This window comes from Lonchura striata, chromosome Z, assembly GCF_050655825.1.
Source record: "Lonchura striata isolate lonStrDom1 chromosome Z, ASM5065582v1, whole genome shotgun sequence".
NCBI classification, from domain to species: domain Eukaryota; kingdom Metazoa; phylum Chordata; class Aves; order Passeriformes; family Estrildidae; genus Lonchura; species Lonchura striata.
In genome coordinates, this window is record NC_140740.1 from 86,465,611 (window position 1) to 86,479,583 (window position 13,973).

General features: G+C 53.9%; 1 protein-coding gene across 1 annotated transcript in view; it reads left to right on the top strand.

Moving 5' to 3' along the window:
• Nucleotides 1–13,973, top strand: part of MAPK4 (mitogen-activated protein kinase 4) — a 62,288-nt gene that overhangs the window by 22,894 nt on the left and 25,421 nt on the right. The window contains exon 2 of the mRNA XM_031507514.3: nucleotides 10,118–10,840. Coding sequence (XP_031363374.1) covers nucleotides 10,295–10,840 — 546 coding nt within the window. The 5' untranslated portion in view covers nucleotides 10,118–10,294. The remainder of the gene's footprint in view (nucleotides 1–10,117; nucleotides 10,841–13,973) is intronic.

Below are 13,973 nucleotides of genomic sequence, written 5' to 3' on the forward strand. Positions count from 1 at the left end.
GAGTCCTGATGATCAACACCTGGAGTCCCGATGATCAACACCTGGAGTCCTGATGATCAACACCTGGAGTCCCGATGGTCAACACCTGGAGTCCCAATGATCAACACCTGGAGTCCCAATGGTGAACAACTGGAGTCCAGCCATGGCCCATCTCCCGGCCGAGCCAATCCTTTTACTTGTGACTCAGTTTCCAATACACACCCAGTCTCAAAGGTGGGGGAACGAATACAATGGGCATAATCTAACAAGTATCCGATATTCCATATTTCATACAAGGAATGGTGTGAATTATATTTACTGCACATAACAGAAGTGTTCCACAGGCCTGTGGATGTGGCATCTGGGGCCGTGGTGTGCTGGCACTGGGTTAACATTTGGACTTGGTGATCCTAGAGGCCTTTTCCAGCCTTGATGGTTCCCTGAACGGCTTCTTCTGCTGAGGTTTTGCTGGGTGGGTTCTCACCCCGGGATGTCCCGTGTCCCTGGGGTGTCCTGTCCGGTGTCCTGCTGTGCTCCCGGTGCCAGAGCAGGGCACAGCCCTCGGTGTGGGGGTGTGGGGGGTCGCAGGAAGGGGGGACAGGGACCCCCGGTGCTCCCGGGCGAGGCAGGAGGGCACAAAGCAGGGAGCCAGGCGCTGTGGTTTGTGTCTGGAGCTGCAGCAGAGGAGCAGGACAGAGCTTTCCCCGCCTGCGCTGCTCTCCGAGGAGCCACCGTCCCTGCGGCTCTCCGTGGGATGCTCTGCAGAGCCGTGTTTATTGATGGGCTGCGGTAATTAAATTCCAGCCTTGGAGCAGCCGCTGGCGTGGGAGCAAAGAGCAGCGGGAGCCTCGTCCTTGTTTGCTGCTGCTTCAGGAGCTCCAGCTCTGGGACTGAAGCTTGGAGAGGTTTCCTGAAGACAGGCAGGTCTTCAGCAGGATCAGCAGGACAGGATAAAGGATGGCCGTGGCTGAGCGGGGAGGAATGCTGGGCTGAGGAGAAGTAGGGAAAAAATGAAGCTCGTTGTGCTACAGCCAGAGCCCCCCGAGACACGAGGTGTAATGGGGTCCGGCCCTTCCCAAGGTGTGCGAGCCAGAGATCACTGCCACCCCGCCCTAATTAGCACCTGTGGTGCCCTCTTAATGACAGGCAGCGTGCTCAGGCTCTGCAGGTTTAGTGGATTCACCCAGCTGGGGAGATCACTGCCCTCGGAGCGGGGCTGGGGACAAGGAAAAGCTCACTCAGGTGTCACCCTCGGGCTTGTGCTGGGACGTGCTGGGAGCTCGCTGGCGTGTGACAGCAGAGAGCCACTGAGAGGGCAGCCAGAGTCCTTGTGAGGGCACCCAGAGCCTCCCCAAGCCCTGTGAGGGCACCCCGAGCCTTCAGAGGATGAAGGCAGCAGAAATGAGGATGAGGGTCAGCACGAATCCCGGCAGCATCGTCAGGGCCAGCCCTGCCCTTGCGCACAGGAGCGAGGGGGAGAGAGAGAGGAAGGATGGAAGAATGAAAGGAAACTCACAAATCTTCCCCCGTCTTGGTATTTTATGGCACTAAGGGTACCAATTATAAAACCTCTGCATCTGTCCAGAGGCAGCTGCTGGGGCTGCCCCAGTGAAAAACGAGTGAGAGGTGAATCAAACCCGTGAAATACACTGTGTGTTCATCAGGAGGGAATAGCTCTACATTTCCTGCATTATTCTTAAGTGCGGGGTGGTTCTGGTTTTTAATTTGGTGGTTTAAGCTCCCCCATCCTTTCCTGGTCCCTCCCCGTGTCCATCCGTTCCCGGTGGCTGTGGGGCAGGCTGGTGGCACCGCGGGGCTCCTGGCCCTTCCCTCAGGCCCCGGTGCAGGTTTGGGTGATGGCAGATATTTATTAAACCGGGGGATCCATGGTCTGCACACAGGAGCCCCGCTGGTGTGTGCCCTGGGGGTACCCAGCGCCTTCCTCTCTTTGAGCTGGGACTGACAGCGACTGGGAATGAAGCGAGCACTCCCTTAGGTCCCTCTGAGCTGCTGTCCCTCTGTTTGGCTGGCCAGCAAAGCCTTTTGTTGAGCCCACAGGAGCAGGCTGGGTGCCTCCCCCGTGTGAACAGGTCGGGTTTGTTCCCTGCACGCCGCTCGGGTGCTCCCAAAATCTGCTGCTCCCTCTCTGCTGTGCTGCAGGAGCTGCTGGCTGTGCTCTGCTCTCCCAAACCTCCCACCAGGTTTGGCTCCCTGAGTGGGCTCCAGAGCCTGGCCCGGCCAGCCTGATCTTCACCCTGGTCTGCAGTTGCACCAAAGCTGGCTCTGTTTTGTGTCCATCACAAAACGTTCTGCTGGTTCTGTGGCAGCGGCAGCAGCTCTCACGAGGGAATTAACTCTTCTTCATCACGGCAGAGCAGAAACCGGGGCTGCTGATGGCGTTTCCTCGGGGCTCCTGGTCAGAGCCAGCTGTGGTTTGGAGATGGGGCAGGCAGGGACAATGACCTCCTTGGCCCTCCAAGGGAGGCTGGTCAGCCTGGTCCGGGGCTTTGCTGCTGTCCCAGGCGGAGCAGGCGGAGAGCAGATGCAGACAGAGATCAGTCACTGAATCCCAGGGTGGTTTGGGTGGGAAGGGACTTCAGGGTCATCCCATCCCACCCCCTGCCATGGCAGGAACACCTTCCACTGTCCCAGGGTGCTCCAACCTCATCCAGTCTGGCCTTGGACACTCCCAGGGATCCAGGGACAGCCACAGCTGCTCTGGGCACCCTGTGCCAGGGCCTGCCCACCCTCCCAGCCAGCAATTCCTAATTCCCAATCTCCCATCTGTGCCTGCCCTCTGGCAGTGGGAGCCATTCCCTGTGTGCTGTCCCTGCCTGCCTTGTCCCCAGTCCCTGTGCAGCTCTCCTGGAGCCCCTTGAGGCCCTGGCAGGGGCTCTGAGCTCTCCCTGGAGCTTCTCTTGTGCAGGGGAACAGCCCCAGCTCTGCCAGGCTGGCTCCAGAGCAGAGGGGCTCCAGCCTGGCAGCAGCTCCGTGGCCTCCTCTGGGCTGGCTCCAGCAGCTCCACGTCCTTGTGCTGCTGGAGCAGGGCTGGGGCAGCTCTGCAGGTGGGCTCTGAGCAGAGCACAGGGGCAGAGGGGCAGAATCCCTTACCTCGACCTGCCTCTATCCACTCCCATGGGATGCTGATTGCTGGTCCCTTGGCCACGGAGCAGCCCCCTGTGTTTGCCAGCAGCTTTTCCCTGGACGTTCAATGAGAGACACAGCCACATGAGGACAGGGCTGCGACCTGCTGGGCTCCAGGACCATCCTTTAGGGCTGTTCTGCCTCGGCCCCTCTGACTGCAGAAGCTGCAGTAGGGCCCTGGCTCAGCTGAGGGTGCGCCACACAGACCATCGCTCTGCTTGTGACGAAAAACTGTGCTCTTTCTTCCCTTTTCTTCCCCTCATGTGCTGCACTTTCCCTTTCAGCGCTCCTAGAGCTCTACTAATTATTAATAATTGGGCTGACGAGGCAGAACTCGGTTTTTATCCACTGCGTGGGAGCTCGTGCCGGGTCCTGCCCCGCACTCCTGGGCTCCGCTGCCCATGGGGCTCTGCTGACAGGGTGTGCTTGGAAGGACCTCCAGGACCACCCAGTCCCCCAGCCCGGGAGAGCAGAGCAGTGCAGAGCCCAGCAGCGCGCTGGGCTGGCTGCTGGGGCCACCGTGGGCCGTGCAGAGGCTCCCAAAGGCACATCGATCCCAGCCCCGTTTCACAGCATCCCTTTGGCCAGCAGGAGCTTTTGGTCAGTTTTGTTTGCTTTCCTTTCCTCGCAGGCTCTCTCCTGTGCAGAGGCTGGGGTCTGCAGCGCAGGCTGGGCGAGCTCGGGTGGTTCCCCACGGGGGAACAGCCCCGGTGCTGCTGCAGCCCCCTGGTTGCTCACCGGGTCCCAGGCTGCCCTTCAGCCTTGCTGTGGTCCCCAGAACCTCCAGAGCTCCGGGGCTTTGCCAGCTCCTGCTCCTTTTCCGTGCCTTGCAGCTGGGTCACCACGCTGGGACACCTTCCTGCTCCCTTTCCATGCCTCGCATCTGGGTCACCATGCTGGGACACCTTCCTGCTCCCTTTCCGTGCCTCGCATCTGGGTCACCACGCTGGGACACCTTCCTGCTCCTTTTCTGTGCCTTGCAGCTGGGTCACCACGCTGGGACACCTTCCTGCTCCTTTTCTGTGCCTTGCAGCTGGGTCACCACGCTGGGACACCTTCCTGCTCCTTTTCTGTGCCTTGCAGCTGGGTCACCACGCTGGGACACCTTCCTGCTCCTTTTCTGTGCCTTGCAGCTGGGTCACCACGCTGGGACACCTTCCTGCTCCCTTTCCGTGCCTCGCATCTGGGTCACCACGCTGGGACACCTTCCTGCTCCTTCCTTGCAAGCCTCAGGGTTTATCCATCCCCGTGTTCCCACCTGGGTTTGTGCCCCTGGTTTGCCCGTGCACCCCTCTGGAGCCTGCCCTGCTCCCCGAGAGCGCCAGCAGCCTTCTCGGCGCGGCCCTGGCGTGCGAAAGCCAGCGTAGGGATAATTGCTGGATGGAGAAGAGGCTGTAATTATTTCTGCTTCCCGACTGGAGGAGCCGGCAGCGCTTGCCAAAACGCTCGGTAGCTGCTGGCAGAGGCTCCTCAGAGGGTATCCCTGCCCTGCCCACGTCCTGCCTGCCTCAGATGCTCCGTGCGCCTTCATTCCAGCTGCTAGCTGGCTCCTCTGAAGAGCCCTGCCAGGGGTGATTGCTCAGCGCTCAGCGCTTTCCCTGGCAATCTGTTATTCCCGGTGACTTCTGCCAGGGAGCTGAGGGTCCCAGCAGCACTGCCTGGGGAGCGCAGGGCACAGGACAGGCTGTGAACCCTCTGCCAGGTTAATGGAGCAGCTCTGGTGATCAGGGGCTCTAAGAGAGCCATCCTTTCCGGCATGAAGAACACAACAGGAGCAGATCCATAGTTGTTTTGCTATTTCATTTTATTTTATTTTATTTTATTTTATTTTATTTTATTTTATTTTATTTAAATTTTTTTTTCATTTCATTTAATTTCATTTCATTTAAATTATTTTATTTTATTTTATTTTTAAATTTCATTTTAAAAGTTAATTTATTTTATTTTATTTTAATTTAATTTAATTTAATTTAATTTAATTTTTTATTTTATTTTATTTTATTTTATTTCATTTAAAAATTTTTAATTACTTTTATTTTATTTTCATTTTAATTTTTTATTTTATTTCATTTTATTTTATTTTATTTTATTTTAATTTAATTTAATTTAATTTAATTTATTTTTTTATTTTATTTTAATTATTTTATTTCATTTAAAATTTTTTAATTAATTTTATTTTATTTTCATTTTAATTTTTTATTTTATTTCATTTTATTTTATTTTATTTTATTTTAATTTAATTTAATTTAATTTTTTTTAATTTTAATTATTTTATTTCATTTAAAATTTTTTAATTAATTTAATTTTATTTTCATTTTAATTTTTTATTTTAATTATTTTATTTTATTTTATTTCATTTCATTTCATTTCATTTTAATTTTTTAATTTTATTTTAATCTTTTAATTTCATTTGAAAAATTTTAATTACTTTTATTTTATTTTATTTCATTGTATTTTAATTTTTTATTTTATTTTAATTATTTTATTTAATTTAAAAATTTTTAATTACTTTTCTTTATTTTATTTTATTTTATTTTATTATTTTATTTTATTTTATTTTATTTTATTTTATTTTAGTATTTTATTTTATATATTTTTTTATTTTATATTTTATTTTATTATTTCAGTGTTCCTCCTCTGGGCAGCACTGAGCCCAGTGGGTAACCTGGGACCTCCCTGCGCAAGGTCACGGCCCCTGTGCAGCCGGGTGGTCCCACAGGTCCCCCCAAGCTGGAAGGACCCTCAGAGGTGTCACAGGGGAGATACTGGGTGCAGCAGGACATCAGGGGTGTGTGGGAGCAGGACGGGGCCAGGCTCAGGCAGGAGAGGCGTCCTTGCTCCTCCAGACCCCCACACAGCTGCAGGGAGACGTGGTGAATCAGAACCTTGTGCTGACCATCTGGGAGGAGAAGCCCAGCTGTGCCCTCCCGCTTCAGACCGTCTGCTCCATCCTGGGTCCAAATCAGGTGAAAGCCACTGGGGAAAACTTGGAGTGCTTTGAGGGTCTTTTCCCTGCTGGAGCAGCTGTGGAAATGGCTCCTTGCCCGTGGCCAGGTCCGCGTGGTCACCTGCCACCCGACCAGGACATTTTGCCAGGAGGATCCCTGAGATGATCCACCTGACCAGGACATTTTCCAGGAGGATCCCCCAGATGATCCACCTGACCTGGACATTTTGCCAGGAGGATCCCCCAGATGATCCACCCGACCAGGACATTTTCCAGAAGGATCCCTGAGATGATCCACCTGACCAGGACATTTTCCAGAAGGATCCCTGAGATAATCCACCTGACCAGGACATTTTCCAGAAGGATCCCCCAGATGATCCACCCGACCAGGACATTTTGCCAGGAGGATCCCTGAGATGATCCACCTGACCAGGACATTTTGCCAGGAGGATCCCTGAGATGATCCACCTGACCAGGACATTTTGCCAGGATGATCCCTGAGATGATCCACCTGACCAGGACATTTTGCCAGGAGGATCCCCCAGATGATCCACCTGACCAGGACATTTTGCCAGGAGGATCCCCCAGATGATCCACCTGACCTGGACATTTTCCAGGAGGATCCCCGAGATGATCCACCTGACCTGGACATTTTCCAGGAGGATCCCTGAGATGATCCACCTGACCTGGACATTTTCCAGAAGGATCCCCCAGATGATCCACCTGACCAGGACATTTTCCAGGAGGATCCCTGAGATGATCCACCGGACCAGGACATTTTCCAGAAGGATCCCCCAGATGATCCACCTGACCAGGACATTTGCCAGGAGGATCCCTGAGATGATCCACCTGACCAGGACATTTTGCCAGGAGGATCCCCCAGATGATCCACCTGACCAGGACATTTTGCCAGGAGGATCCCTGAGATGATCCACCTGACCAGGACATTTTCCAGGAGGATCCCCCAGATGATCCACCTGACCTGGACATTTTCCAGGAGGATCCCCCAGATGATCCACCTGACCAGGACATTTGCCAGGAGGATCCCCAAGATGATCCACCTGACCAGGACATTTTGCCAGGAGGATCCCTGAGATGATCCACCTGACCAGGACATTTTCCAGAAGGATCCCCCAGATGATCCACCTGACCTGGACATTTGCCAGGAGGATCCCCAAGATGATCCACCTGACCAGGACATTTTCCAGAAGGATCCCCCAGATGATCCACCTGACCAGGACATTTTGCCAGGAGGATCCCCCAGATGATCCACCTGACCAGGACATTTTCCAGGAGGATCCCCCAGATGATCCACCCGACCAGGACATTTTGCCAGGAGGATCCCTGAGATGATCCACCTGACCAGGACATTTTCCAGGAGGATCCCCCAGATGATCCACCTGACCAGGACATTTTCCAGGAGGATCCCCCAGATGGTCCACCTGACCAGGACATTTTCCAGAAGGATCCCCCAGATGATCCACCTGACCAGGACATTTTGCCAGGAGGATCCCTGAGATGATCCACCTGACCAGGACATTTTGCCAGGAGGATCCCTGAGATGATCCACCTGACCTGGACATTTTCCAGGCGGATCCCCCAGATGATCCACCTGACCTGGACATTTTGCCAGGAGGATCCCCCAGATGATCCACCTGACCAGGACATTTTCCAGAAGGATCCCTGAGATGATCCACCCGACCAGGACATTTTCCAGAAGGATCCCTGAGATGATCCACCCGACCAGGACATTTTCCAGAAGGATCCCTGAGATGATCCACCTGACCAGGACATTTTGCCAGGAGGATCCCCCAGATGATCCACCCGACCAGGACATTTTCCAGGAGGATCCCCCAGATGATCCACCCGACCAGGACATTTTGCCAGGAGGATCCCCCAGATGATCCACCTGACCAGGACATTTTCCAGAAGGATCCCCCAGATGATCCACCTGACCAGGACATTTTGCCAGGAGGATCCCCCAGATGATCCACCTGACCAGGACATTTGCCAGGAGGATCCCCAAGATGATCCACCTGACCAGGACATTTTGCCAGGAGGATCCCTGAGATGATCCACCCGACCAGGACATTTTGCCAGGAGGATCCCCCAGATGATCCACCTGACCTGGACATTTTGCCAGGAGGATCCCTGAGATGATCCACCCGACCAGGACATTTTCCAGGAGGATCCACCAGATGATCCACCTGACCAGGACATTTTCCAGGAGGATCCCTGAGATGATCCACCTGACCAGGACATTTTGCCAGGATGATCCCTGAGATGATCCACCTGACCTGGACATTTTGCCAGGAGGATCCCTGAGATGATCCACCTGACCAGGACATTTTCCAGGAGGATCCACCAGATGATCCACCTGACCAGGACATTTTCCAGGAGGATCCCTGAGATGATCCACCTGACCAGGACATTTTGCCAGGAGGATCCACCAGATGATCCACCTGACCAGGACATTTTCCAGGAGGATCCCCCAGATGATCCACCCGACCAGGACATTTTGCCAGGAGGATCCACCAGATGATCCACCTGACCAGGACATTTTCCAGGAGGATCCCCCAGATGATCCACCCGACCAGGACATTTTGCCAGGAGGATCCCCCAGATGATCCACCCGACCAGGACATTTTCCAGGAGGATCCCCCAGATGATCCACCTGACCAGGACATTTTCCAGGAGGATCCCTGAGATGATCCACCTGACCAGGACATTTTCCAGGAGGATCCACCAGATGATCCACCTGACCAGGACATTTTCCAGAAGGATCCCCCAGGAGCTGGGATCCTCTGGCTGAAGGCACAGCCCAGCAGAGGTGAGGGTCTGCTGTGGTGCCAGCAGCTGCAGCTTGGTGGGAGACTCCTCAGGCGTGAGGGGCAGGCAGCTCAGGGATGTGGGGCTGTGCTCCAGAGATGGTTCAGCCTGCTGCCCCCGCTCACCTGGCTCCTGGTGCCCACACGCACCGCTTGGTGTGTGAGACAACAAACTTTATGTCCTTCACCCCTGAATATGTGTGCATTTACCTGCTCAGCCGTAATCCCACAGCATCCAGGGGTGGCATCCCCGGGCTGCTGCCGAGGTGGGACCTGAGTTCGGGGTTGTCACATCCTCACAGACACTTCCAAAGGGTTTTTGCAAAGCTGGAAAGCTCCGGGGCTCTCTCAGCTGCCTGGCAGGGAGGGTTTGTCGTTTCTGTGCTGTTTCTGCCGTGTGCTTTGCATGGGTGGTTGCTGACATGACACGCTCTTCAGCCACTGCAAATTGCTCTGTTACATTTTCAAGAAAATTTAAAAAAAAAAAAAAATAAAAAGGCAGCAGCAAAGGGGAAAGGGAGAGTTACAGCTCTCTGCATCTTACAAATGGAAAAGGGAAAATTAAGCAGCTGAAAAATGCTGGTGGTGCTGCGTGCCTTGGGAGGGGATAACTGATGATCCTCTGAAAGGTCACGGCTTTGCTCATGGTCAGCCTTCATCGAGCTGGTACATGGGCAGGGAATGAGAAGCACTGGCATCAAATGGATCCTTCTCTTCTCTTCTCTTCTCTTCTCTTCTCTTCTCTTCTCTTCTCTTCTCTTCTCTTCTCTTCTCTCTCTTCTCTCTTCTCTCCTCTCTTCTCTTCTCTTCTCTTCTCTTCTCTTCTCTTCTCTTCTCTTCTCTTCTCTTCTCTTCTCTTCTCTTCTCTTCTCTTCTCTTCTCTTCTCTTCTCTTCTCTTCTCTTCTCTTCTCTTCTCTTCTCTTCTCTTCTCTTCTCTTCTCTTCTCTTCTCTTCTCTTCCCTTCCCTTCCCTTCCCTTCCCTTCCCTTCCCTTCCCTTCCCTTCCCTTCCCTTCCCTTCCCTTCCCTTCCCTTCCCTTCCCTTCCCTTCCCTTCCCTTCCCTTCCCTTCCCTTCCCTTCCCTTCCCTTCCCTTCCCTTCCCTTCCCTTCCCTTCCCTTCCCTTCCCTTCCCTTCCCTGATAGAGATCTCTGTTTCTCTATGCTGCTCGGAAAGTCAGTTTAAAACATTTAATTTCTCTGCATGTTTGTGTATCCTCAGCTTCATTTTCACGCTGTGTGGTCTCGAAGTGATGGGCTGAGCGCAAGGCCCCTCTCCAGGCACCCGTGAGTAGCAATGAGGGGCTCGTTTTCCAGCCGCGTGTCTGACCCGCCCGCCCTGGGACGTCCCCGGCTTCCCGAGTGACGAGCGGCGGAGCGGGGAGAGCCGGAGCGCGCGATGGCAGAGAAGTGCGACTGCATCGCCAGCATGTACGGCTACGACCTGGGCTGCCGCTTCGTCAACTTCCGACCGCTGGGCTTCGGGGCCAACGGGCTGGTGCTGTCCGCCCTGGACAGCCGCAGCTGCCGCAAGGTGGCCGTGAAGAAGCTGACGCTGGGCGATGCCCGCAGCGTCAAGCACGCCTTCCGCGAGATCAAGATCATCCGCCGCCTGGACCACGAGAACATCGTCAAGGTCTACGAGGTGCTGGGCCCCAAGGGCGCCAAGCTGCGCGGGGACTTCTTCAAGTTCAACATGGTGTACATCGTGCAGGAGTACATGGAGACGGACCTGGCGCGGCTGCTGGAGCAGGGCAAGCTGGCCGAGGAGCACGCCAAGCTCTTCATGTACCAGCTGCTGCGCGGGCTCAAGTACATCCACTCGGCCAACGTCCTGCACCGCGACCTCAAGCCGGCCAACATCTTCATCAGCACGGAGGACCTGGTGCTGAAGATCGGCGACTTCGGCCTGGCCAGGATCGTGGATCAGCACTACTCACACAAGGTAAGCAGCGCCCGGCTGGCCAGGCGCTTGTGGCGTGATGTGGCTGGGCCGTGGGGGATCTTCCAGGGGAACTGGAGCCTCTTTGGGCAGCTGTGAGCCCTGCTGGGTGGTCACTGCTGGTGGCTGCTCTGCCCCAAGCCACGACACGTGTCCAGGGAGTCACGGTTTGGGTGGGAAGGGACCTTTAAAGCTCATTCAGCCCAACCTCCCAGCAAGGAGCAGGGACACCTTCCACTGGAAGGGGCTGCTCAGAGCCCTGTCCATCCATGGTTTCTGGGCACAGCCCGTGCACTGAGCTCTGCAAAGAGGGCAGGGGAAGGATTTGAGTGTCCTTCAGCTGCCTTGCATTGCTTTATGCTGTGTATATCAAACGCACGCTCAGGTATTTTGTTCTGTCTCAGCAGTGCACTGTGGGGAGGCGTGTGTTTGCTTGATTTACTCAAATTACTAAGCTCTGTGTTCCTTGCTCTGCTGCTGTTAAAAAGCACAAGCTGCTGGAAGCACGCGGAGAGGGGACCCGGCATGTCCACACCCACTCTGCTGGGCTTTGTCCTCTCTTCGGTGCCAACCAGCTTCTTAAAAACCTGATTTCGTTTGAATTACATTCATTTAACATAGGGGGAGAGGAGTGGGTCTTTGAGGCTCAGCCAAATCCTTTCATCTGAGGTCTGGATCCAAATGACACATGAAGTTCTTTGCTGCTTGGCACTCAGCATCATGAAGCCACAAAAACATGAGTGACCGGGGCAGCCTGCAGTGCTGGCAGCGGGCAGGCGGCGTGGGAGGCAGGGAGGGAGGGATAATGGCTGAGAAGGCTCTGTAACACACAGTCCTGGTGCTAATGGATCCTGAGCGCAGCTGCAGATGTGAATTGCAGGTTGCCTTCCAGGCTGGGGCTCCTGAGCAGTGGAGGAGCGTGGCGGAGGCTCCGTCAGCCCGTGGGCCCGCGCGTTCCTGGGAGAATGCAAAGCCACGGCGTGGTCTGCAGCTGGCTTCTGGTTAAAGCCACTCTTTGGTGCTGTGAGATCACATGGAATCTGTTCTCTAGAGCTGGATGTGCCTGGGCAAGGCTGGGGTCCTGCATGGATCTCTTGTTGTGCCTGTGCCGAGGTTTAAATGCGCTTTGCATTTACCAGTGGGTTCCTGCCCGTTGTTCTGGGAAGGGAAAGCAGCAGAGGATGGCAAAAAGACAATCTCACAATCCTGCGCTGATTTATTCTGGATATGAGTCTGGGATGTGGGGAGAAACAGAGCCTGGGGAAAAGGAATGAAGCTGCAGGAAGCAAGCACGGGGTCCCTGTCACACTGCCTGCCCTTCCTGTGCTCCCTTCCTCACTCATTATTTATGCCCCAGCTCAGGAAGAGGCTCCCGGCTTTTCAAACGTGTGATTTGTTTGTTTTAAAGTCAGGTAGCTCCCAGAGAAAACCCCTGCAAACAAGGCAGGCTACATGAACACAGAAAGCCTCTGATTTAAGGACAACTGTGTTGTCAAAGACTGCGGGGTCGGGGCAGGAGTCATCTGCTGGTGTCTGCTGCGGAATTATTGTTATTTCTAAGCAATCCTCTCTCGCATCAATAACAGCCAGTGCAGTGGAAGGAGCTGTCAAGGGCTGCAGCTTCATGTTGGTGTTTAACTCTGGCAGATGCCATGGCACGAGCATGTCCAGCTCCTCACGGGGTGGGAGGCTGGAGGATCAGTGCAAAAAAGCCCATGTGAGTGTGCAGAGAAAGGTGGAGGCTGCTGGGAGCAGAGCTGGGAGCAGCAGATAACGTCAGCCCTTGGTGATCCCTGGTGGTGGCAGGGCTGGGCTTGCTAAAGCTGGGTTTGCCCAGGCTGGGTTTGCCAGGGCTGGGTTTGGCACAGCTGGGTTTGCTAAAGCTGGGTTTGCCCGGGCTGGGTTTGCCAGAAGAACTGGGTTTGTCAGGGCTGGGTTTGCCAGGGCTGGGTTTGCTAAACCTGGGTTTGCCAGAGCTGGGTTTGCTAAAGCTGGGTTTGCTAAAGCTGGGTTTGCCAGAGCTGGGTTTGCTAAAGCTGGGTTTGCTAAAGCTGGGTTTGCCAGAGCTGGGTTTGCCCGGGCTGGGTTTGCCCGGGCTGGGTTTGCTAAACCTGGGTTTGTCAGGGCTGGGTTTGCCAGAGCTGGGTTTGCTAAAGCTGGGTTTGCCAGGGCTGGGTTTGCCACGGCTGGGTTTGCCAGAGCTGGGTTTGTCAGGGCTGGGTTTGCCAGGGCTGGGTTTGCTAAAGCTGGGTTTGCCAGGGCTGGGTTTGCCAGGGCTGGGTTTGATGGGATGTGGCCCTGCCTTTGATGTCCAGTGCTTTGGAGATGGCTCAGGGAAATCAATTCCTTTCCCTGTTTCCCTTTCAAGCTCTGCTCCCCTGCAAGGCTCGCTCGGACTGATGAGCTCTGTGCTCTGGCAGGAGGCAGAGCAGTGGAGCATCCCGGGTCTGAGGCTTCGGGACCCCCCTGATACCTTAGAGTTTTAGCTTTTATATTTTTCAAATCCCATACTCCTATGGTGCATAGCTCCAAACTCTATATAAAGTGTTGTCTCCTGTCTCTACATTTTGGGCAGGCAGAACAATCCCTCTGGGCCTGAGACCCAGGGACACCCTACAGCCTCAGGCCCTGAAAAGTACAAAGAAAAGTGAGTTGCGGGGAAGCAAACTGGGGGAATATGACTTCATTTCCTGAAGCTGTAATTGGAGGGTTAGCCCCTGATATGTAAAAAGACCAAATTTAAAATTGTGTGAAAAATTCATCCACCCTGTGTGAGGCCTCTGGAAGGCTTTGACTGCCCAAGGTGCAGCTATTGAGGGCCTTTAATAAATGCCCACTTTATTCTCTTAATCTTTGGCCTCTGTCCCAGGCAGCCAGCCCAGGGCACGGGCCTGAGCACAGCAGGGATGCTCACAGCCCAGACCTGGTGCTCCAGCCAGTGCTCGGGCAGAGGCGCCCACAAGCAGATGAAATCCTGCACCCTTTGGGCAATTAACTACCCCAAAGACACAGCAGATCCAAACCTCTGAAGGCAGCACAGAGCTGCGCCTCTGTTTTCTGGTAGCCTGTGAGGCGAGGAAGGGTTGTCTTAAGCGCGTGGATTTTTTTTTTCTCTTAGCATGTTTTGTGTCTGGAA